The sequence below is a fragment of the Falco naumanni genome, chromosome 6 (genome assembly GCF_017639655.2).
Source record: "Falco naumanni isolate bFalNau1 chromosome 6, bFalNau1.pat, whole genome shotgun sequence".
NCBI lineage: Eukaryota > Metazoa > Chordata > Aves > Falconiformes > Falconidae > Falco > Falco naumanni.
The window spans coordinates 88,628,240-88,654,758 of NC_054059.1; the positions used below are offsets into that span (position 1 = coordinate 88,628,240).

Sequence of the window (26,519 nt, forward strand, 5' to 3'; positions counted from 1 at the left end):
TGTAAATTCCCAGCCACAACAATCCTCCAACTAACCCCATCCAAGCTCCAAAGAGCCATGGGCTTATATGTTATCCAGTCATCACTCTTATTAATATTCATTAGGCAGGTCTACTTGCATTTTCATAAGCTGCGAAGGTGGCAAAAGAAACAATCAGAATTCTTTAACACACAGGCATTATCAATTCAACATCTGCCAAAGAGGAGCGCATACGGATCTGAGGTTGAAATTCAAATGCAATTTACCTGAGCTGGAGCTGGGCTCTGCTTCCCACCACCAAGCAAGCGATTCCAGGGGCTCGCCTTTTAGCCATCCCAGCTTTTACATCCCCCTACCTTCACTCTCCATTATTTTTACCTTTAAAACGAGAGTCCCTCATAAATTACCTTCTTTGTTCCTTAGCTCTAGCGAGTTCCCTTCTGCTAAAATAGCCCAAGTTCAGCGAGATCACATATACGAATAATACGGCCAAGTTTTAACTTGGTCAACTTGACTAAGCAATTCTGCTTTCTGACTAGAGAATTCATTTATCCACACCCATTTAGCGCGCCAAATCCCTTTGACTGGCTTCAGGGAGCAGACCCAAGCGCAAATACAGACTTTCTGACCAGCCGGGGCTAAAAATCAACTCCAAGAGATGAATTAAGAAGTCTCCAAAAGAAAACGAGTGCTCTAATTAATTATTTACCCTACTTCGCAAAGGAACCCAGCTGATAATGCTAATGAATTTAAGAATAAAACAGACATGCGTTCCCAGGATGACATTTATATGCGCAAGGACACGCACCAAAAGAAGGGCCGCTTAGATCTCCGGAGGGCTGGGGAAAAGCACGTCCCGATTCTCCCCCCAGTCTCCAGATCCAATCCTAAATTAACACGCATTTACCCACAAGTTCACTACATATTGATTCCCGTCCTTACAAAAAAAATCATTGAAAAGGCCTGGATGGGCTCTAGGACATGACTCTTCCCTCTTGGCCACCTGCTCGGGCCGAGGGGGCTCCCCCATAAAAACCAACCTTCTCCCCTGGAAACGTCAGCGCAGCTCCCCACTGATGAAACGGGCTTTCAAACACCTCTGAAGACCGAGCTGGGTCCTCCCTCATGGAGGGCTGGAGGGACCCAACTGGGTGTTTCAGTGGGAATATTCGGGGAGCGAGGCACTTCCCAGGGCCGATGCTGGGGGGACGTGCCGTGAAATGGCACCCCTGCCCGCGCCTCCGTACCTCCAGAGATGGTGATAGCCGCAGTGCTCTCAGCCAAAGCCTGGGCTGCCTGAAGGATACGTCCTCATCTTTGAGGGCATCTTCCACAGGATGATGGATAGGTGAGGCCAGGACAGGGGTTTTTGGAAGGGGCTCTTCAAAAACCCAACGAAGAAGAATCCAAATTCTACTTGCTTCTTCAGCTACAAGAAGACAGTGGCCACCCCATCCCCAGCTTGAGCATCCCCTCCATCGTCTCCTGCCTGGTCTCCTTCGAGGTCCGAACACATCAAGCACCAGGCACGTGCGGATGCCTCCACAGATGTCACCATAAAAGAGACAATCAACGTGTTCGGAAGCAAAAGATTGAGATGGCACGTTGCTTTCAGCACTTTTATGATGCAACAATCATTAATAATTCCCAAGGATAGTAATGTATAATCAATTAATTTTTCCAATACCAAGCTCAAAATCCCCCTCTTCGCTTCCCCCTCCTTTCTGACCACAAGTCTACATTTCTCTTAGAAAGACCTAAATGAAAGCTAAAGACCAAAAAAATCTCACTACTAGCAAGTAACAAAGTAAGAAAGAGCAACCAGGCACATTGGATCTTATTCTATACACGAACCTTTCTAAGATGACTGCTGCAATTAAAAAAAAGTCAAGTTTATCATTTTGATGATACGAAATTATGAACTTGACTACTATATGCATATACTTTGTTTAACGGCTTCATTTATTTTAATAACAAAGAGAAACTAGATCTTTACAGATGAAAGCTTTATTTCATGGCTTCAGTGCAACTGGGATTTTTAAAACCTGTGATGTTAACCAAAATGTGATAATAGATGTTCTCCAGGGTCCTATTTTATAGCATTTTATGCAGAGCCAAACTATACGGGAGACATTACAAACACGATGTTTAGCCCTACTTTCAGAAAGTAGAACTGACTCCGGAGTCAGAGGCCCCTGTAATTGTTTTCCGTCTGCTTCTCCCTCCTCTGAACAGCTACTCGTGCGGCAGAGCCCGGCTCTAGCAATACCGTGACAAAGGCGCTAGCTCTACCAAGACTTGTTATAAAAGAATATTGAAAGGCACCATTTGTGGGATTTTGGCTGGGAGGGGACAAGAGGGATCACAATGTCACTACTTTATCTACAGCAGGCTGCCTTGAAGAGTCTGTTGACATCCAGAAGAAGAGAGACACAAAAAAGATGCTAAAAAAAGAGATGCTGAAAAAAAAAAAAGATGCTAACTCTGCTATCGTTTTTATGTCAGTTAATTCCTAAGATAATCAGAAACACCTCATCAAGCTTGATAATGCTCTCAATCCTTCTGAAGAACTTCTCATCTACTCCACTTTCTTTTATTTTTACGTTAGTCGACTGAAAACAGTTCTTTCAGACGACGCCAGGACTCACGCACGCGCGGCATGAAGGACTCTATCGTTTAATACGTTTTACACACATCTATACATTTCCACGCACGCAGAGGGATGTGTGCATGGGTGGAGGTGGATGCAGTTTTGCCCTCAGCTCCCAAAAGCGGAGACCCCACCACTGTTTCAGGGCCGGCAGCCCAAGATGGCAGCGATGATTAATGACTGTATCATCCCCGGCTCGGTGGCGGCGAGGCCCCGGGTCTGATCTGCCAAACATCCCCTTCGTCTGCGGCCGATCAGCAGATGTAAGCACATAGGCCCTGTCAGCTTGACATATCATTCCTACGACAATGTCAACGAGTATTAATGTTCAATTATCTGTCCTAGAAATAACCCTTGCCTTTACGCATTGTGTAACTGGGCGCGTGGCACTGCGGTAATGCGAACGACAAGGGCAGAGATGCCCGCGCTCACTTGCTCGCTCTGAGTTGGCTTCCCAACATCATCATGACATTGCCTTGCGGTAGCGCGTGGACGTTTTCCCCCTCCTTCCTCTCCCCGGTTGTGGCGGGTTTGGTTGGGTTTTTTTTTTTGGCAGGGACGTCACAAGGACCCCAAAGACCTCTCTCCTCTTCGCATGTTGTACGTTGCTCAGAAAAGACGTACTTTGATTTCACGCCCACGCAGAACCACAAGGAGTTTGCTTGTTTGGTTTTACAGGGGGCTGCAAGCTGCCCATTACCTGGCAGCTTCTCTTTATGTCCCACGCTCCGGTGTATATATATCTCTCTATCTATATATATCTCATTTACCATCAAACGCAAATGTCAACAGTGGCTCCTTCCAGGGCTGCGCCAAGATCAATTCAGCCCCCAACTGCCGGGCTGGAGCAATTTGTCCAAATGAAACATTACGGCTTCCCTTTGTTAAGGCAAGTTTAAAATAAGACCCCCAGTAGGGAGATGATTTAAAGAACAAACACAAGTTCATTCCTGGCATCTTTTACTACTGTTCAAATATTAAAATTATCGATTGGACCAAATTCAAATAAGACTCTTGAAGCAAAAAGCTTACCAAGTATTTCTTCATTTAAATCAGACTTATGGTCAAATTACCACTCGTTCAAATAGGTTGTGATGGAGCTTGCATGATTTCTTTTTTTTTTTTTTTTTTGTTACTAGGGCACAGCTTCCTTGAACTAACATTCAAAGGTTATCAGCTCTAAGTTATGCTTGCTAAGTCTTCTTATACAACTCACAATCGGAGGGAGGGAGTGGGAGGAAGCAGCGTGATAACCAGTGCCAGCTTTGAGATAAAGCCCTCCACCTAATCTCTGTTTATTTAGACAACCATCTAACCGCAGCGCCCAGTGTAAAAACGAGCCAGGTGTACGGCTAAGGGAATTTCTCCTGCCTTTTTATCCTGACTGCATTATATTTTGGGGCAAAGGGAAGCAGAGTCTTTTATTCTTTTTTTTTTTTTTTTTCCCCAAGATAACTTTAAAAATTTAAATAATCCCAAATTCTGAAGTTTTGATGTTTGGATTTGCTGGGCTGGCTGGGCTTTTTTGCTTTGTTTTTCTGGGAGGGGAGGCGATGGTAACAGAGCACGTTTTATTCCCTGCTTTTGTATTTCTGGAGGTTTTGGAGAAAAAGATTTTGCCATATCAGATTTAAGAAGGAAGATCCTGCTTTGAACTATTTCCCACCAGAAAGGATTTGGGGTGTCTGGAAGAAACAGCATGGCAGCAAGCTGGAGCAGACTGCGCAGGGTGTTCAGCGTATTCCACCCCAGAGAGCTGCCGGGGCGCCGGGCACCCAGCACACCTCTGCGGCAGCGCTGAAGCTGCTTTTCCAGGGCCGGAGCTTCTTTTCCAGCGCAGAAGCCAAAACAGAAAAGCTCTCGCAGGTCAGGCCATGAGAAGCAGCACCGCAAGGCGCCTGGCTGGAGGGGAACCCAGCCTCCCTCCAGCTTCAGCAGCAACGTTAAACGGTGGTGGGAAGCTTGCACGCCAGCTGATGACTCTATCTCTCCTGCTGTATGAGCCCAAAGTTGCCTCCAACACGTTCAAACTTGGTTTTCCCTCTTTTTTCCCCCCTCTGCTAATTCCCCCCACCGTTTACTCAATCATTTTAGGTAGGGGGAGGCAATGGCCGCTGATGAGTGCCAGTTTTTTTGATGCAAGATGAATAACCCCAAGGAGCAACTTCCATGGAGTCTCAGGCTCCTGTCAGCCCGATAATTGATGATGTTTTCACTGTAAGGGGTGGGGACTGGGACACATTAAGGTTCAATAGGGGAAGTAAATGGAGTGAATTGACTCAGCAACTATGCCTTTTACCATGGCTTCTAATAAGGATAAACTGATTACTGCCAAATGTACTTTAACATCACGGGATGGGGTGGGGGGAATAAATCGATCTGCTCAAAGAAAAGAAATGCCATACCAGAAGCTTTTTTAAAAAAGTCAACTTTTACATTTAAAAGTGTAGAAGCATGTTTCAGCAGCATCCTGCTGCTCCTTCCTGAGTCGCCATTTGCCGCTAAACAAAACCATGGATTTACAGCCTTAAAATGCACCCTGAAGATGCAGGCTGCAAAACGACCGCCACGGAGCCAACGCATCTTTTTTCAAATCTTGCTCTGAAATGACTTCGATAACAAAGAGGTGCACAGCGATGCTCACGCTGTATTTCAAATGCCAACTTCATGTCAGCATCTTTTTATGGCAACTGGGAGGCCGGATGCTCTGCTGCTGCGCCAGGCAGTCGGGAAGGCAAGCGGGCAGCAGCCCAGGTTGCCAAGGGTGACTACAGAGCTGACAAGCCCGGGAGCCAGCAAAACCCACCCTGACTGATGGCTTCTGGGTTCCTGCTGACCTTTGCTCCCTTCTAGTTTGGCCAGGAACAAAAGAGCCTGTTCACCGGGGCCCCTCGCACATATATTTAAGGAAAGCGGTCATCGCCTATATGCTGATTAATGTGTTTGCTTTACATGCAGCGGGAGGGGGGCCACGGCCATCCCGTGTTGCTGTGCAGGTAAGCGCCAGCTTGTATGTCACACAAAATAAATCAAGGAAATCCACCACGAGGCACATAAAAATGACTAAAACAGGTAAAGACAATTTTTGTCACCGAAGCAAGAAGTTGCCAGGGCTGGCGACGGCGCCAGGAGCAGTTTCCCCATGTACCCGAAAACCTGTGCGGAGTTTCTGTCATTAGAGATTTGATGCTGCCCCGACACCCAGGGCCATCAGCAGCGTGAACACACTGTCGCAAAGATGCTGCTGGCTACGGCAGCCATGGAGGATGCTGTCCGACCCTCGGCGGCAACTTTCATCACCGCATACTGTCACCATAGCAATGGAGCTGGATGCGGGCAAATGACAAGGGTCTGTCATCACTCAGCCCCGGCCTGACAGCCTTCAGCACCAGCTTCAGCTCTCATCCAGCCTCGATACGCAAATATGTCCTCAACAGGCCCAAAAGTAATAATCTGCCCTTCTGCAATGTCATTGTTTCGCTGGTGCTGCCGGTAGCGCTGTGCAGCCCTTAGGCCCCATGGAGATGCTCTGTTTTATTCCCCAGTGAGCTTTTGTGCTTTAGGGGAAAAGGAAAAGCAAGGAAGGGGTGAGGCAGAAAGGAGACAGTGGCACCCAATGTTCAAATATCAGAGACATTCAAGAAACAAATAAACAAAAGAAAAAAAATCTCTCTTGCACACATGGCAGTAAAACATGAGAATTAATGTTTGGAAGGGATACGCCACTTTCCACGCAAGGGCTTCAGCAGAAGTCTAAAGCTCCCTTTTAATATTAAACATGACAGTTTTATATAAAATGCACCCGCCACCCCCTTCACAGACACAGGTGCCCGGGGTGAAGTCAGGGTAGGTGGCAAGGTACGCCGGGCTGTCACCGCCAGCGGGCACAGCCAGCGCCCGCTCTGCCGTCACCAGCACCAGCACCGGGGTCCCAGCGCTTCCCGCACCTCCTGCCAGAGGTGCCACGGAGGGACAGCTCACGCCGCCTGCCTCCCCGCCACCTCAGCGCAAGCGTGGTGAGAAACAACAGGAATCAAAGATGGCAAACGCTACCTCATCTAGAGCCCCTCTGCCTGGCTGGATTAATCATAACGTCTCTATTTCGGGAGAATTTCTGCACGGGGTCAGTTTTTACTCATCCCGCCCAGGCGAACTCGCCCCCGCCAACTGCGGCGTGTGCGGGAGCTGGTGCGAACGCTCTGACGCGGTGGTTACCTTACTTAGCTCCTCCAGACCACGCAATTCAGATTTTACTTTGTGTTTAGTCACACAGAACAACCCGATTTAACAGCACCCGTATGTACCGCGCCAGCCCTCTCACTGTTTAGAAAGATGCCTTTTAACGGTATTTAATTTAGACTCACATTTACTAGTGAACACATGGGCTGCGTGCTCGCAGCAAACACGCTCGCCGTGCCCCCCGAGCGTGCCACACGCTCGCCCGTCCGCGCCAGCCCGGGGATGACAATTCACCGCCCCGACATCTTTTAAACCTGATTTACCCTTCCAGAGAAACAACTACGCAACTAATCTTCCAGGACAAATGTAACGCTGAAGAACAACTAAAGTGAAACAGATAAATTCCATATATACTTAAAAATATTATTGTCTGTAATTTAATATAACAATATTTCTAGGCCTATAACCTTGCACGCAGCAGCAATTTCCCAAGCATTAATACTTAAATGGGTCATATGCACCACATCTGTCATTCTGTCCTGAAGTCTATGAGGCACAACCAAGACTCTGCAAGCCTATTGATTTTTCTAGCATTTGCTTTAATTTACTTAACCATTGAGAAATCCATCAGTACATAAAGGGCAACTGTCCATTACTGCCTCATTTGCAGACATTCTTTCCCCTCATTTTTTTTGGTAAATATTTCCCTTTAAATCGCTGTGTGTTTACAGTGTAAAAATGAAGCCGGAAAGTGCTCACACCTGTTTCTGTTCAGTAACTGCTGCACTGAGGTATATGTAATGTGCTTAAAGATAGAATAAATATCTAGACATTATTACATCTGTGTGCAAAGGGTGGTAAATTAGATCCTAATTACATTAACAGGGATTCTGCCTCCCAGCTTAAATTTTACATGAGCACTCTGTAAAAATCCAAAAGCTCTGCTGTGGTTTCTTTACGAGCTGGTGATTACAGCTACTTCCTATGCGGTCACTAAATATTCTGTTTACAAATAAATGAAGAAGCTTTGAGCCAACTTGCCAGGGTAATAATCCATGGTGTTTTTTCTTCTTCTTTTCTTTTTTTTTTTTTTTTTTCCCCCCAGCAAACCTTTACCACATAAGCATGGCAACAATCAGAAGCCCTGGCTTCATCTAATTACTCTATCACATAATTTCACAAATTGCCTTTTCACTGGGGAGCCAAGTGCAAAACACGCTCACAGTGGGATTTCAGGCAGCAGCTTTCATTTACTACTCATTTCTTGTTAAATTAAACACAAAAACACCAGTTGTGTGAAAGAAGTCAAAAAGAATGCTTGCAAATGAGCCAGACAAGTGTATCTTATATTTATACCATTTGCACAAAATAGCTCATTGGCAAGCTGGATTTTTAATGGCACCATTATCGCCTTTAACCCTTTTAAAGCCCAGCACCAGGCTGGTAACCGCATCATCCCGACCAAACTCAGGCGTCAGGCCGAGCATCCAGCCCGGCATCCTTCCGTTAGCAGCTGGCAAGCCGAGGCAGCGTGCCCCCACCGCCCCCACGCAACCCCTCCGGCTGCCACGGGGACCCACCCCGGTGTTACACCCGCCCGATACGCGGGAGGGACAGTCCCACGAATAAATCCGAGTGGGATTCGTAAGCGTCATTCCCACCTCACCCCGGCACAGCCCTCCGAGATGCGGGGGAACCAGCAGGACTCGGGGGCAGAGGGACTGCAGGGCCAGACCCCTGCTAATTATCCGAGTGCTAACAAGGCAGGATTGCAAGCTGCCACCGAGGAACACAAATTATTTTGAAAATAATTGCAGCCAGTGTACCATCGCCAGTGGAAGTGAACTAGAGGTTACACTGCTCTAAGATGACATTTTTTACATCAACGTGTACAAAACTAAAACACGGCCATTAGTAATTAAAGCTGTTCCTTTTGTAGCACCAGAGCCAGTAGGTCAGGTACTGTTTTACATCAGAAACCAGGCCCTGATGGCTGTAGATTTGCCAGCATTATCTGCACAGGGAGAAAAAAAAAAAAAAAACATTAGCAGCAGCTGTCTGTGTGCCTCGACATTGAAAATCCTATTCATACAGACAGGTGGAGTAATTTAAAAGCCAATGTGGTGCAATTTTGATGCAACTAATGCCACTGTTTACTAAAATGCCGCCATTACTGCTGTTTATGAAAACATTACTAAAATTGCATTTTATTCATAAGAAACCTAAGCTTTGGGTTATTACCAGATTCAAAATTATTCTGCCCCCACTGCAGCTCACAGCCCTCCCAGGTTTACAACCTGCTGCACCGACGGACCCACGCTCGGAGCTCAGCAATGAAATCCGGGGTCGCCCCTCCTTGCCACCCCCAACGCGGGCACAAAGTCCATGGCAAAGAAGCAAGAGTTCTGCCAGCAAACCTATTAATTAGCTAGATCCAGCGATTGTGGCATTTGCCTTCCTGAAAATATCACCGGGATCCCCAAAAGCTCTGGTTGACGTGGGTAAGGGTGGTCTAGAAAGAAGAGTTTCACTTCAAAACCAACTTTAGGTAACGAATGGAGCAAGCTCCCTAAGGCAGAGCGCCACCATTTCCCCTCTGAGTTCCAAGAAAATCCTTGGAAAACATATTTGCATCATGAGCCGACCCTTGGTTTTCCCAGTGTGACTCACGTGCCCGCTTCAGTGCCACTGATGTGGCTACCTCGCTTTTTCCATCACTGGAACACAGCAACACAGTGGGAATAAGGGAGGTTTATGGCTTTTTGGTCTGTTGTTTTTTTTTTTTTAATGCATTTCCAAAATGTTTTAGGCTGTACAGGCTGGAGTAGACAAGGTCAACCAGTAGCCAAGAAAGGAATATTAATGCTATAGCTAAAATCCAAGAAGTATTTTCTGAGCAGAAGTTTCTGGCTCATAAAGCAGAGGATGCAGCGGCAAGTCTCCCAGACCCTGCCTTATTAAAACGATGGCCCACCACTGAAGTGAAACGGGTACTCTGCTAAATACTGCGGGTCTAAATCAGGCAATGATGCAAAAGGCGAGGTAAATTAGATAACTACATATTAACTTAAACTCTTTTCTGCCTACTTACCTTCTTCTCTACACATACATTCAGCACTGCGGTAGCTGACAGGGTATGGAGCTGGAAGCGCAAAGGTAAGTCTGATCAATACATTTGCTCATATACTGAAAACGGGATTTTCAGCTGAGCATTTTGGGGGAAAGGACGGCATTACCCATGGAAAATTTTAGCTTTCCATCAATAAAAAAAAACTCCATTCCACAGGAAAAGTTTGGGGGGGGAAATTTGGATGGTCAGACGGTAAACGTAGCCAGTTAATATTAGGAACTGGGGCATCTTCCATCTATGCAATGAGAAAAAATGTGTAAGCAGTAACAGTGCAGATTCTGTGTAGCTGAAGGTAAACGCAGGGAAAGGGAAACAGAACTTTAAAAACGGGTGAAAAACCGAATCACCTCTCATGCCTGCCCTGGAGCAAGGAACAGACAGCATTAGCCACCATAGGACTGTTTTGGTTCATTCAGACAAGGGTTAAGCTCATGCAAACAGATGTAGGTTACCCTATGCCAGAGCAAGGGAATGCATCTTACACAACGCGATGTACCACTTCCAAATGTGACCCTATTTGAAAGGCAGCTTATCTTACACCACAGATTAACACATCTCATCAGATATGCGCCCAACTGGTTTGGTGCCTCATGTTTTGGCACTTTACCTGATCTGATTAAGTCATTCACTAGCTCACGCTGGTGTGCTGTGAAACTCCTTCAAAGAGTTCAGAGGTTGCCAATAAAAAAAATTAACACTGGCGCTTATATACATAAGCGTATCTGAGGATCAACATAGGCTCTTTTTGTAGTGACTGTGTCAGAGGACAAGCTAAACAAACAACTAGTAATGAACAACCGAGCCCGTGATTTTATCCTCATTTCCTGCTGACCCACGGCTTGCCAAGACACTGTTGTTGCCTTCGGTGTACTTCGTACTGCAAATTATTTGCCGCAAAATATTTCCATGGCTATTTCCAGATTTACAGACTGGTGGTCAGACTTTTTCCCTCCCCCTCTCCCCCTTCAAAATGCACTACTTGAACTCTGTGCATCTGCTGTGGCTGCAGGAAGACCGTGTGTCACGTAGCACATTTCTGGGCCTTGACTGGAGGAGGCTAATTTCAAAAATGAAGCTGCACATGCAAAATATCACAGCTGCCAATATAAAAAGAAAGGAGAGGGTGGAGAAGAAAGCAAAGCGTCTACTGTTGACTTAAAAATTCTTATTACTGCAAACATTCTTGTTGGTAAACTCATTTCCCAGAATATTTATGCAAACAAAAGGAGTTCTAGTACAACCAGAGCAAGTGTAATTTAACATCTGAATTAATGTTTATCATGTTTCAACTTTTCAGTATTCCCTTGCTTCTACTCAGATGTGAAATTCTTCTGGTGTGTAAATACCAATGTGTTTCAGCAGCTCCCAAATAATTCAAATCCTTTAACGTGCTGGTGGCTTCCACGTTGGTACAACAGTGCCTCCAAGGTGGAACCTGGGGGAAACTGGGAAAAAGAGAAGATAGCCCTTTGGGAATAGACACACTCCCTCTAAAATCTAGTCCAGGCTGTTGGTTACCTTCTGATTTCCACCAAAATATCCCCCTGGACCACCACTGTTCCCCAGACCTGTGAGGAGCCCAGGATGAGACATCTCATACCACGCAGCTTAAGACAATATGATGGTCGTCTTCATCAGAAAGGAGACTGGACCATAGATATGACAACCCCCACACCACGCTTCTGCACAGGGGAGAGCCTGAGTGAGGAATCTGGTTTTCTCAAACCAACGAAGACACCCTATATTTTTCCTTTCTGGTCTAAACCCAAAGGTTTGTAGCACAGCTCAGCGCTGGCAACTGAAATGATCTACAGAACAGCCAGAGATCTCAGCACACCGGACATGCGCTTTCTAGGAAATCACAAAACTGGAGCAACAGCAGCCTTGCAAGGGTATCCCCCAAAACACAGCAGTTTTCTTCACAGATGGCAAAATTCACCCATGCTAGAAAACGGATCAATCCTCGGTAGTTGGACCACAGGACAAAGAGACGTATTTGAGTAAGATTAAAGAAAATGCTGAAAGTTTTGACAATCAGTGTCCTCCATCAAACTCTGGGAGAGCTGCAGGGTTAAGAAGTTAATTCAAACTAAGTTACCTAAATCCTGTTTACCCTTTTTTCTGGAGCTCTCAGTTAAATTCTGACAGAGCCTTGGAATAATTATCTTCTCCTGTAATGACAGTTCCCATTTTCTCCTGTTGATGACTGCCACGGCACCCCCACCAGCAGAAGGGAGCCAAGGATGCTCACCACGGCTCACCTGCACCAACCTGCGATGGGTCCTTTCGCTCTCTGCTCTGGCAAGTCCTGCCAGGAGCGGGAGAAGCCCTGGATCCCACCTTCCTCGCCGAGGGGTGACCAAAGGCAAGCTAAAAACGCCTGGCTTTTCCCAGGAATTTGGGACAGCTGGCACTAAGAAGTCTTGCAGATGTGGTAGAAAGATTTTTACAGCTTTGCCCACAATAAAACCAAGTGAAAGAGGAGACTTGTGTGTTGCAGAGAAGGGGGGAGACCCCCCCCCCCACATCCATTCTGAGTCCAATACATGGAAATATGACCCCTGTTACGCAGACGAGCTCCAGGAGCCCTCTGGCATTTTGCAGAGCATCAGTTGGTGCAAGATGGAGACTCATTCTACGTTGGACTTTCAGGGGGGTGGGGAGTGGCTGGGGATGTTTTGTTTTAATGCTTCCAAAACCCTCTTGAGAGGACAGCAAAGAAAATCCTCGCTGGTTTTAGCCAATTATTTCCCCTTTTTATGTTTTCAGCAGCCTAGTTTTGTACCCATCTGCCCTCTCCCTATACTCCTTTCCAAAACCAGACAAGCATCCCACATGGGAGCAGGGGCAGGGAGCCAAACGGACCCCACGCTCCTCCCAAGGCAAAATCTCATCAACGTGGAGGGACGAGACAAGAAATGAAACCCACTTGCTTTAATCTGAAAACGTTGCTAGCCTGTATAATATTCATACACAAACAAAACTTACAGAATTAAGTGGCATAATAGTATTTTTCTATCACAATAAGATCCCTAAAGTGATGGGGACTATTTTCCTCAGCTAGATTCGGATACAAAGTGCCTCCTTCTAATACCTGCTTCCAATAAATTCTTTTAAACAAATAACAGCTTTGCTAAATAGGTTGCATGTTGCTTATTATAAGTTTTCTTGTTTAATAGCATGGCATCAAGCAATCAATAAAGACTCAAAATCCAGATACAAAATAGAAAAAACCTTTCACTTTTACTGTAAAGTCAACATCTTTCAGCTACGTCTTTTACTTTCTGCTCAGCCTCCCATTTCAGTAAGGTTTAACCTCTTAAGGAAATTGTTTTAAAAGCAGTTAAAAATAATGATTAAATTATGGGATTTACATGAAAGAAATCCTCGGCCCATTCATTTTTTTAAATCATGGCAATTTGTTTTTTAAAAGGTGTTTGAAGTCCCTGAATCTACCTCTTGGCACCATTAAAAAAAAAGTAGTTTATAATCCCCTAATGTGCTTAAATAAAGCCTTCAATAGTTCAAATTGTTATTAAACATCTTTTGGGATTATAATTTTATGGCTTTTTTTGCCTGATTAGATGATGAACGTGAAGATCATCAAATACTCATCATATAACAAACCAATTACATCGTATAATCCCCAAAATGAGGTTTGAATACCAACATTTCAAATTAAGCTGGATTTAAAGGATGCAGAGAATTCACAACGAGCCAACAAAACACTTGCAGAGACACCCCCAAACTCCACTCTTCCAGTTCTGAACAAAAAGGTGCCATTGCTGGGACAAAACCATAGTACGGGTTGAAGCAGAAACCAACCCTGTTGCCACAATTAAATTTATACAGATCGGGTTGTAGGCAAGATTGTTTTTCCCTTCCCCTTCCCTTCCTCCAAGCCTTCCCCGCGTTTCACAATCCCTGCTGAGGGCTGTACGTTACAGTGAGAAGATCTGCTTGAAAAAATGGTAGCTGAGACATGATCCCTGAATGTTAAGTGATCCAAGAAATAATAATAATAACTTTAAAAAAAAAAAAAAAAAAAAAAAAAGAGGGCTTGTAAAATGTTGCCAGGCTGCAGCACACCCTGAAATTATCCTTAGGGCAACTTTCTGGAGCCCAGCTCCAGCACAGAGCTGGTCCTCCCCAGCCCCTCCTGGAGGGACTGCCATGGCATTCGATGTTCACCCGATGCCACCCCACAAGCCTCCCCTCGGTTTTGACTCAACTTTTACAATTTGGGGACGTTCTCACCTCTTCACCGAATTATTAGCAGCTTTTTTCTTTTTCTTTTTAACCCAAATAGTAACAGTCCGTTCCTTCCGTCTCAAATTGATAGCCAGATCTTAAAAACAGATTTCACAAACCTCAAAACTTACAGGCTGGTGACATAATCAAAAATTTCAACAAGCTCCACAGCTACATTCTGCCTAAGGGCTGACCCAGGCTGCTCTCCCAACCCAGCCATTTAATCAAAATTAAGCCAGAATAGCAAAGAGTTAATAAGACCTGCAAAGTCCTAAGTGTAAGTCTGGCCACCACTTCTGCTATTGTTTTAGCCGATTTTCGGGGGGTTGTTATTATTCCAAAGGGGATTAAAAATAGGGCAAGTTGGAGGAATTTATCCCCTGAGGTGTTTCCGAGCAGACTGCCTGCACCCACAGAGGACAGCGCTTGCCCACCCCGTGGGCAGCTCGGTCTGCACATCAGTCCAAATAATGGGGGGTGGGGGGTGGAGGGGGCTGCAGCCTGACGCTGAGCGGGAACTTCTGCCCAAGCATCCAGCAACCGGAGAGGATACAGCCTTGCATTTGATTTTTTCTTCTTCAATAAAGAAGAAAAAAAAAAAAGAATATCCTCCTAAGTGGGAAATGAGAACTAAGGGACAAACCTTAGGAAAGGAAGCCAGCACACGGAAGAAGACTTAATACTCCTGGAGATGGAATAACTGCATAGAAGGAATTAAACCAGCCTATACACTTTTGAAAGATTGTATTCGTCCAACATTTATTTTAAGTCTTTCCAACCATTAATCATTAGTATGACAGACACAGCAATTACTGTCTATCTTGTTTAATTCCATGCCACTGATATGTATTAATATTACAATTGTAAGGGAGGAAAAAAAAAAAATTGCCTTTGAAAAGGAGGGCTCCCAACTAACACCCCCAATTAGGAACATCAGGAAGCACCAGTGGTCAAGGGGATGCTGGATTTTGCACTTAACCGCCGCTCGGTTTTCCCTGCCATTTTCCAGATGGGAAAGTGAAGGCAGGTTTAAGCGCTGGGGGCAAAAGGGAGGTATCACCTGCCCTGACACGTCCCCTGCCTGAACAGAACCACCTCCCTACCTCTCCTCACGCTCCTGCTTTAGGGAGGACCTCCCTAGGGAAGACCAAATGCACTAATAAAAAAATAAATAAATGACGTGAGATCTCTAGTTTCCTCAGCTGACTGCTCCCTGGGATGACCTGCCTCCCACGGCGAGGAGCCCAGCTGGGGACCACCGCCATGCCAGCGTGCAGGGTTGTAAGAGGAGTCAAGACGCCCAGATGCCCTCATAAATGAACTGGGGTCTTCGTCCCTTCCGTCTCTTACCCAGCTACCCCTCAGCTTTGATTGCAGCCAGGATTTGGGCCCGGGTGTTTTTTTTTTCAGCACCCCAAGCAGCTTGCCAATGTATTATGTTGCTCTAGCACTAACCGTAGTTCTGGCTCGTCCCATGTTTGCCTGGAGGACACCTTCCTCCACACAGGAGACCTGCTGCTCCTCTGGCTGCAGGAGTTCCCTGCTGCCTTGTCACTCCTGTGAGAGCACTCCCAGCTGGAACATGCGCCTGGAAGAGTCTACAACATTGTCCCGGCATGTTTTAATTTGGGGAAACTGTCTGTGACCCTATAGAATCGATTTGAAAGGTCTGTCTCAAGGTCCTAGCTGGAGAAGGTTGGGCTGGGTAAACCAATTCTGCTTTACTGAATTGAATCAGACCTGCCTGGAGCCACCACGATGCTGCCAGAAGAGCAAGCTGCCCAGCAGTAAATCGGCATGCTGGCTGGGCTGGATCTGCTCGGGGTGGGGTGGATTTTTAAAGCGAGCCTTAGCACAGTGCTGCAAGGTGGAAAATGCAGCAGCTTCATTGCACAGGTCTTGGGGGGTGGGTTCTTTCTTGTGTTTGAGCCTTCCAGAAAAAGAGACCACCTTACAAGCAGATATCCAGATGTTGTCTCCCAGGGGCAGCTACCAGTGCAGCAGCAAGCTCTGCAGGCACTCTCATCTTCTCCTTTGCACACATCTAGTGCACAGCAGAAGAGCGAAAAGCCACTTACACCCTACACTCCACCTAGACGGAACAGCGATAGCATCCGCTCTCCACTCCTGAGACTGCGCATGAAGCCAGCCGCAAGGTCAGGTCAAGCCTGTGTAGCTAAATAGTCAACGCAGGGTGGCTCCGGGCACGAGGTCTGCCAGGAGTCACCCCTGCTCTCTCCTGCCACCTTCCCAGGAATGGCTTCGGAAGGTGGCGGCTGGCCCAGGCTAAGAGCGTGCTGCAGACTGCCCAAGCAGTTTAACAGGACAGATCATCACATCCCTGTGCCTGCGGGGCGGTTAATTTGCTAGCACAAACACAGCAACACCCCGCTTCCAGGAAAAAATATTAATAGTAATATATACTACTTAATCTGGAATTCCTCAGCTGGGAAATAGAGGGACGGACACGCAGCTGCCCAGTGTCCCCTGGTGTGCCTTCTCCTGACTGCAGAGCTTCCAGGGCATCTCCTCAAACCAGCACCTACACCAGCTGCGTCAGGCTGGTGCGAGCATCGCTGCTGGCACAGCATCCATCCGTGGACCGTTTTGGAGGCAGATGTCCTTAACCTCACATCTACCTGCAGCGCGACACCAGGTGTCAGCTCACCTTGGGTGAGGACGTTGAATTGGGGAGCCACCAAAAGGGACCTGGGCCACTGGCAGCGATGCGCTGAACGCTCCAGGGACAGGGCAGAGGAGCTGGCAGGGCTGGGGGACGGCTGACGTGGAGTCTGCCAGGGAGGGAGGGAGAGGAACGTGGAGATCTCCGAGGCCCTCCCCGGCTTTGGAGGAGGAGTGCTCCAGCACGAAGGTTCATTCATAGCAACCCAGGACCACGCGGGGCAGGATTCCCCGCCTGATCCCCATGCTGACAAGAGTCCCGGCAGATATCTGGTTTCTTGGCTCAGCGGGGGATGGAGGGGCGATGTGCATGAGCGCTTCCTCCAGTTTATGAGTATCCCCTTGGCAGGGCTCCCACCGGGGCTGGGCAAGCTGGCTGGCTTCTGGTTTCATCCTGACCCCTACTAGAGGCAGGAGCGAGAGTCAACCGCTGGGATCAGAGGCGAGAGCTGCTCCTCAGTACCACCTGCAGACCCCCGGCACCCCTCGCCTGGCCCTCATCCTCCTGGCACAGAAAAGCTCCGACAGAAAACCTGGGGCCAAAGGCCCACATCCCCCCGGTGGATGGAAACATGTGACAGATCACCACAATGGGATGAAACGGGAGAATGGCATTAGAAACACTTGGCTAAATGCTAACGTGAGGAGGTGTGGTACACAATATAAAGCCTTGAAAGAAGTTCCAGCATCCAGCTTAACCCCACGCACCTGTCCAGAGCTTTGATTTCTAATCCCAGGAATAAAAAAAAATTACAGGTAGCTGTGGCAACAGAAATAGCTGCGCATCCCCCCACCCCTTCATAACATTAAATACAGGGGTAACTTACACTCTGGGAATGAGAACGTCTCAAAGAAAAAAATTATACTTTGCTATTAAACCAGATACATTCAGACCTTTCATCACGAAGCTTCTGATGATCTCTGACAAACAGCTGAATAAGGTCTTTGTTTGCTTTTCGCTTTGTTTTTAATCTCCCCAATTATTTTCCGCCGTTCTCCAGAGCACAGAACCGGGGGCCGAAGGCTGCTCGCTGCTCCGAGGCAGCGATTCCCACGTCAGCCAAGGGGAGCTGCAGCTGCGCGAGCAGCGGGGCAGGACAGGTCTCCGAGGTTATTAGGATAAGCTTAGTCACACTTTGTGGTGACGTCCTGTTAACAACTGCCACTCGATCAAAAAAAAAAAAAAAGTTTTAAAAAAATCTAAAACCAACACACACACAAAAAACCCCCAAAACATACACTCCGTGCTCTTCCCCTGGCATCTAGCAAATGAGGCAACAACAACAACAACAACAACAACAACAACAACTCTGCTCGGAAAAGTTCCCTGAGCTGCCTGTCAGCAACATCATATGAATATTTGCTTTCTATGACTACTACAACTATGACATTTTCCATGTTTTATTTTGCATATGTGATCTAGAGTTCACTTACTGTTAGATGCTGGAACAGCCATGCCCTCATGATATTTGTGGCTACTTTGGGAAAGATGCCACGCTTTTTATGTCGCTTTTTGTCCTTATCTGGATCATCATCATCACCTGTGCTGGGGGAAGCTACACTGTTGTCCAAGCCGTCACCTGTAAATATAGTGAATCAAATTTTGACTTATGCTACCTTTATATACTTCAGCCGAAGCCTGGCTTTGGGTATAAACTGCATGAATATTTAAATGAGGTATAAATTCTTTAGCACCGTAATTCACCAGGGGTTGAGGGGACGGGGGGAAGAGACATGGGGAGAGGGAAGGTCTCAGGACTGTGTCGGCCCCATTCTGGTTTATCCTGAAGGACACTGCGGCCATTTCTGCCACCATAACCCAAACCAAAAAGTGCGTAAGACAAAAAAATTAAAACATAAATAAATAAAATCTTGCAAGCATCCAGCTCGCAAAGTTGGCAACGGTGGCTTTTCTTCACACTAGGTCACTTCCCAAAAATTCATCCCAATCAGCTGCTTTGGCTGAGATGGCAATTAGGAAAGTATCGATGGTGGCCCATCTCCATGATGCGTGTGAACCAGGTGCCCCATCCCACTCCGGGATGCAAAAAGCAGGGTGGATGCACCTCTCTTGCAACATCATATTCTCTCCCCAAATTCAGAAATAACCAGAAGACTGGGGCATCTCTTATGTTAAGCCTTTTGTAGAGGTTTGGCTTCCCCTGACTTTTTGATGGGAGGTGGACAGTTAACTGGCCTCCCCTCTTCCCAGCCCCAGCGAAAAGAAATTCATAGCGGGATAAGTAGGTACCGATTTGACATACACCATAGGAATTAACACCCTGCATTGTGCTGCTGTGCCATATCCGTAATAGATGTCTGCTCCCGTTAAACAGCAACTGATCCAGAATGAATTTCCTTAATGCAGACAAGGTCTCAGACAGTTCTCATCACGTTAGCAACATATCTAGAGGAGGATGCAGCCGCAGAGCGGCCAGCCTGGCTCTGGGCTGATGGGCTAGTGGTCAAAGGGAAACAAAACTTGCAGTGCCTGGCCAGTGTGCATGCAGGTTTTGTTTCAAACCCAGAAAGCAGTTTATAAACAAGTCCACAGAGCAAACCAGTCTTTGCATTCTCTGCATGTGGATTGAACGGTATAGCCTGGCTTCCAAGGGCACTGTATTGGTAGCAGGGTGGAGCTGTGATGTTATTAGGCAAGTGTTTTTTTACACCCCTGGGCAAGAACGATCAAGAAAGTCATCTGAATTGGGCTGAGTCAAAATTATCTGTTAGGAATAAAAATAAACAAAAAAAAAAAAAAAAAAAAAAAAAAAGGAGGGGGGGATGTAGACTGTCAAAATTATGATTTGTTAAACAGCTTTCAGTACCAAAAAAAAAAAAAGTTATTATTAGTGTTATATTTTTAGCACCTTACTGACTGTGGCAAATTTATAATTGTCCTTATGACTTGGCCTGTGTCTTTAGCGAAATGGTAACCTTGGGTAGCTACAGAAACAAGATTTTTCTGAAGAAATCAGATATCTGACAAATTCTTTGAAAGCCCAGTATGTAAAAAAAGGGCTTTTATACAGAGAAGCAATTCACCATATAAAATAATAATTCATAAAAGAAACATGAGCAAAGGAAACAACTCAACAGCATTTAAAATTCCACGGGCTAATCCACTTTCTGTCTGTGAGAGGCAAACAAGGAAAAGAAAAGTATTACGCATTCATTGATTAAAAATGAAAAGCTTCTAACCTAATGACACTGCCTTTCACCACCTCCCTGCAACCGTCCACCCACCCTCGCCACCCCCCCACCCCCCCCACCCCACCCCCGGCTTTTTTAAAAATACACTCTCTCCTCATTTCAAACCCCCTTCAGATTAATTTAGCAGGCATCGCCTCATGCCTGACGGGAGGAGGACTCATTGATAATTTATGGAAATATCTACTATAATCCAAGGGAGATGACTTTTTTTCCAGCTTTGTGCATCAATAGATAATCAAGGCCTTCAAGCAGCCTTAGCTTCCCATTACCTCGGGCAAGAGAATTCCTGAAAGCATGCCTCCGGGGCACCTGAATTATATCCTCCATTAGGGGAGGAAAAGCTTTCTGCATTCCACCTATAACACTCCCCAGAACCTTTCCTGTTTATTTCTGCTGTATGAAAGCAGAAGCATTAGGAACAGGATTTTTTAAGTGAAGACTTATGTAGATACAATGGAGAAACCTTTCAAGCGCGAGCCAGATCACCTCCTTCAATCCCTGGCGGTGACCTATCCCAAATAAAAGGTTTCTGTTACATCATTAGCTCAAGCCAAAAACAGCCTTGGCTTAATGCACAGTTTGTTCTTCCTACTGTTTTTAGGCAAATACTGCTACTTTACTCCCATCTGGGAGGGAAATTACACTGCTGGGCTGTAATCTAAGACAAGATTTTCATTGGAAGCAAATGCTTTCAATCCAGTGTAAATACTGGTGCATGTTCAGAAAAGCCTAAAACAATAAACCCTGGCCCCGTCCGACACCAGTTAGAGAAAGTGAAAGGCAGGGAACGGATAAGAAAGCACCCGGCTATCCTAAGAGCAAATGCTTCGGGAGACTTTCATAAATTGTTTAACCTCTTCCACTTTTTTTTAAATGGAAAATTGATCCCGTATAGACCGAAACCACAGAGAGAATTCTAAATGGTCAATTGTGGATTTTAGTATTTCCATCTACTTTGCAACTCGATACACTCACCTCTGTGAGGTCCCCAGAGATCACACACACACACACACCCCCCACACCTTTCCCCGCCCCCCCCCCCCCTCCTCTTTTCGTCTTTTTAAAGATCACTACACAAAGTTGAAGCACCACTGACCAGCCACACGGTAGCAGCTACGAACTGCATTTGTAAAATGTCAGCGGCGACTCCGTTCCCGAAGTTGACTTCTGCCGCCAAATGAAGGCGAACTGAAAAGGTGGAAATAATCATAGAAATGATGCTAGTCCATAAACAAGCTTACAGCCTCATTAGTATAGCGGGAGGCTCCGCTGGGTGATTTATGCTTGTTTTGCTGATGCCATGAGGAAATGCCATAGGGCAACTTCAGCCAGCTGCTAATGGTTTCTGACAGCTTCTTAGCAACTAGTGCAAGCAACGCCGTGGCGTTTGCTAGTGACAGAAACCGAAAATGTCATATTATCTGCCCATGTGTCACGAAGTCCGTGTGGCAATTAACTAGTAGGCCAGTGACTGAGGGGCCACAGGCTCTGCAGAATGGCCCGTGGCTATTCGGGGGGCAGAGGAGGCGCAGCGCTCCCATTTACGCTGCGCATATGCACGGATGTATGCGCCATCCGCATCACGCGCCCGCCGCCGTCGCTGATGAGTTTGGTCCATGCAGATCCTTTGTCCGTGGAGAAACTCTGGCTCGCTTTCTCTTTAGGCACGGCGTGACATTATCAGAGGGCCTGCAAGTAATCTGTCTTGATATGATGGTTGGAAATGGCACTTTAATTGGCAATACCTGATCCTCTGGTTTCGAGCACTGGATCCGAAGGTGCTAGCTGTTTTTCTGCTCACTCGCAAATTAGTCTAAAAGGATTTAAGATCACTGAAGCAGACTCGTTGCCTGTCAAATTGCTGGGAGCGCAGCAACTCTGCACAGCAACTAGACGCTATTTAAAAGAACTCGCCAGCGCCTGTGAGGAGCAGGAGGAGAGCCCGGGCTCCGCGCGCCCGCTCCCCAGCCAGCAAACCAGGCGCTATATGTCAAACTGTCAAACCTTTCAGCGTGGCCGTTTGCCCTTTCAAATAATATTTAAGAATTGTTTTTACACAATTTTTTATAGGCCATGGTCTAGTGAAAGAGGCCAACCAACAAAGAAAGGGATTTGTACTACAATTCGTCCGTGGACGATTTCTTGCCAGACCTGGGCCGGTCCCCATGGAGCGCGGCAGGTGACCTGTGGCAGCTCCCCGGCTGTCGGGGAGCTCCGATTTCAAACGCCCTCCACTCCGGTGTCCCAGAGTTGCCTATTTAAGCACACCCAGGCATTTAGGCTGTGCTATCTTGTTCCTTTCAAGCAAGGATAAAGCGGCATTTATCGTATTCAGCCCTGCTGAATGGGGCAGGCCGGCCGTGCCAGCGGGGGCTTCGCTCGCTGCATCCCCCTCTCCGCTGCCGTCGCCCCCTACGGCTTCCCTTCCCCTCCCGCTCCCTCAGAAACTCAGAGGCGGAAGCAGCAAAGGGCGACCGAGTTTACAGCGGCTCCTCGAGTGGGTGATGCTCTCTTGGTCCCGGGTGAGCTCTTAGGAGCCTTCTGTTGGCAGAGCAGGTGAATCTGGAGAGCGCCCTGGCACAGGCGCTGGCCCCCAGCGGCTGCCGTCAGCTGGCGGTGCGAAGCCTCCTCCCTCCCTCCCACGCCAAACGTCCCCATCAAACGTCATCACCCCGCAGTGTCGGAAAGGCAGGCAGCGTGGCGCAGCTGGGCAGCTCCAGCTCCCAAACCCACCCTCAGACCTCGGCCATAAACACTTCCCAGGTGCAATATCGACAGTCCCAATCCCAAGTCAGGGACGTTTCAGAAAGGCTGGAAATTCAGGTGTCCTAAAAAACTCGACTACAAAATCCACACCTTTGCACGTAGCCTTTTAGACGAACACCCTCGAATGATTTTAAGCAACTAGAACTCTCAATAGCAAAGCGCCTAATACAGCTTTACTACAAGTAACTTCACCAGAGACAACAGGTTATTCCTCACCACGTGTCCTAAGATCAAATCTGTATTTGGAGCACAAGTATTGTTTATATCAAAGAGAAACATACTACTCTCCAAAAGCCTGCTTCCCACACCTGTCACAAGACTTGAGAGAGGTTTTGGGGGTCCACTCTTCAATTTGCTGGGAGGGGGTAAGAGGGCAGCACCAGCTTTGTTGAGGTCCACCAAATCATGCGATGAGCACCCCCTTCCAGCTCTGGCGATCCACTTCTAGAAAACCATCTAAATCCACTGGAGTTGATGGAAGAAAACACGGAAGACAGACATCCAGAAGCCCTTGAAAAGAGCTGGAGCAACTTTTAAGTGGACTGACTAAACCAGTATCCTCTAAAAGCTCCCCATGTTGAACTTCACTGTATTTTTCCAAATCCCTCCTGTTCAAAGCAGCTTCTGCCTCCTAGAAGAACGTTATGGTTTGCACTTAACTTTTTGTATTTAATAGACTAATATAATTTAAATATGTGCCATGTTTGGACAAAAATTATTGATTTTTGCACTAGATTTGCAATAGTTTTGGTGCTATGAACTGCAACACCTAACATGATGCCCCAAAGTTCATGAGCTTTTCAATAGTGTGATTTTTTTTACTTTATCATAATTTTTTTAAAAAGCATTTAGACACAAGTGCCTCAAATTCCTTCTTCTGCTAGCATGAGAAATCCTACATTATCTAAGCCAAATATTTAACTGTTCACTGCCCATCCACAGCTCTGTTGGCTCCTTTCCCTTTTAACTCCGGCAAGAACTCAAATCTCTTTAGTAACCTACCCAGGTAACTGGAGAGCAGGGTTCATTAACAACGTCCAGCAACATAATGCTGTAGAGAGATTTTAAGCAGAAAAATTACTTTCCTCAACCCTTCTTCAGCACTCTGTGCTGCTTTAGAGTAACCACTATAATTTCTGCACCTTCACCTACGTCACCCCTTACCAAACACGTCCCCAGTTTGCTGGATACCCACACCACCACCCCACTGACTTCTACCAGAGCAAACCAGACCTACGTGTGGAAGAGAGTTCTCCTAAAAGGTACAAAATTATGAACTCTCAAAAAGCAGGTCCAAGGATGCGACAAGTTTTTTCTCTAAAACAAGAGCAAGAGAGAAGGAATCTGCCACAACCTACTGCTCCCAGGTCATTCCAGACCACCAGCACCGAACGGACTTGGGCAATCGAAGAAGAATACGGAGGTTTGAGGGGGCGTTATTAGTTTTTATTTGTTTCTGACACAACCCGCTTCAACTTGGCAAAGGAATGCGGTAAGCAGAAGTCACACCCAAATGGCTGACATGAGTCAGGGTGGTTAATATTCGTGTCCAGGAGTACTGGAGGACAAGTTCACTACTCAGAAATGATCATTGCTTCTTACAGCAAGGAAGGCACTGGCGTGCTCTGGGGACGTATGCCCAGCTAGTAATCCAAGCTGTACATATTTGCTGAGGAGAACTACGAGTTTTGACATGAAAGGGTCTGTGAGTTTAGAAGATTTCCCCAAAATACATTATTTTAAAATTTAAACACACGCATGCACATATATGAGGAGCGGCTAAGGGCACTGGGGATGATCAGCCCAAAGAAGAGGAGGCTCAGGGGGCACCTTATCGCTCCGTAGGCAGGGGGGTCGGGCTCTTCTCCCAGATAACCAGCAGCAGGACAAGATGAAACGGCCTCAAGTTGCACCCGGGGAGGTTTAGGCTGGATATTAGGAAAAGCTTCTTCACTGAAAGGGTGGTCAAGCATTGGAACAGGCTGCCCAGGGAGGTGGTGGAGTCACCATCCCCGGGGGTGTTTAAAAAACACATATATCCGGTGCTTAGGAACATGGTTTAGTGGTGGCCTTGGCAGTGCTGGGCTAAAGGTTAAACTCGATGATCTAGAAGGTCTTTTCCAACCTAAACGATTCTATGATTCCATATAGCATCTGTAACATTAACCCACTGTGACTGACCTCCACCTGCCCATGCCCAAGCAAGGCACATGAGCTGAGGATGGGGCTACCAGCAGAAGGTACTTCAGAAAGCTTAAAGGAACTGTGCGATTCCTTTATCCCGATGAACATTTTCTGTTAGTTTGGATCCACGATTAGTCAGCTGTGATGGAAGCATCACTCCAGGAATTCCTGAGGTCAATGGCAATCATCTCAGCACATTGAATGGCCTACAGAACAGCCCCAAAAATGATTTAAAATGATGATGCAGGTCTACTTGTGAATTTGAAACCTGGTGTTGATGAGGAACCGGTTTGGTTTTTTTTCCTTACTCCTTAAGGAAAAGCCTTCTCAAATATTCTTAATAAAAAGTTAATGAGGAACAACAAGGTTGAAAATGAGCATTAGCAAAGAACAAATACTGTGCGTTTGGGTTTGCACGCATCTCTTAAGGAGATGCGGTGCACGTTTCATGCAAGGATTCAGACCATGACATAAACAGCAGGAGGTTGTCAGTCACAGATAGTATCCATATTTACGAGACACTAAAGAAAAGAGTTGCAAAAACATCCTACACAAATATTCATAGATGGAGTAACCTGGATAAGTATAAATTACACTCTGGCATTTGACAAATTTTCAAAGTTTTTTTTCTTGAATCATTGTACTTTGTTCTTTAGAGACAGGAGCACCTTTTCCTAGTAACCTGATCCTCCTTTCTGTCTTGAATTCCCTCCAGGCAAGCAACGAGCAAATTAGCTGTCTACGCAAGGAGTAAAACCAGCATTGACGAACAGGGGGAAAAACCTCCAGATTTTACTCATTTTCATCTGTTCGGCAGCTTTTTACAGCTGAAATGAAGGAAAGCTCTTCTCCTGCATAACTTCTTAAAGGGGTTCAGAAAACTCCGCTATTACGCATAAGTCGTGCGATATTTCTGGAGCCATGCATCTCTGTGCCGAATGAAATACTAAAAAGAAAGCAATTCATTGTATGGGAAGCAAACAACTTTCTGCTGCCAGCAACAGAAGTTTACTTTGAGCAGTTGGAAGCAAATACCCTGCAGAAAAGTATCTGGTTAAACAGAAAAACATCCTGCTTTAACCGAAAATGGTAAAAAGCTTAAATGGTTCTTTCCCCAACCTAAAAGCCTACCCCTTCTTGGGGAAAGCTGTTGGTAATTCTCTCATTTTATTCAAATATAGGTCATCTTTTGAGACCTGTTCTCTCCCACCTCAGCAGGACAGCTGGCCCTCCCAGCAAAAGGTCACACCAGTTGCCTTCTCCATGAAAAGTCAACTGCACGTGGCTGAGACACAGGTAAATCCACCACTGGATCCAGGTGGACTTACTCCCTTGCAAAGCAGGAGCAGAAGCAGCAGAGGAGGAGCACCGGACTGCTCTGCCGTGGGGGAAATATGCCCAACTAATACCCCAAATGGCCATGAGGTCAACCTCTGTAAATCTCTACAGCTCCTTAACAACTGGCTCTATCTTTGTGTTTATCCA

The 26,519-nt window shown here is 46.4% G+C and overlaps 1 protein-coding gene across 5 annotated transcripts in view; it reads right to left on the bottom strand.

Moving 5' to 3' along the window:
- Positions 1-26,519, bottom strand: part of MEIS1 (Meis homeobox 1) — a 110,280-nt gene that overhangs the window by 33,903 nt on the left and 49,858 nt on the right. For all 5 annotated transcript variants that reach the window (XM_040598460.1, XM_040598461.1, XM_040598458.1 and 2 more), the window contains one exon: positions 18,306-18,451. In XM_040598460.1, coding sequence (XP_040454394.1) covers positions 18,306-18,451 — 146 coding nt within the window. The remainder of the gene's footprint in view (positions 1-18,305; positions 18,452-26,519) is intronic.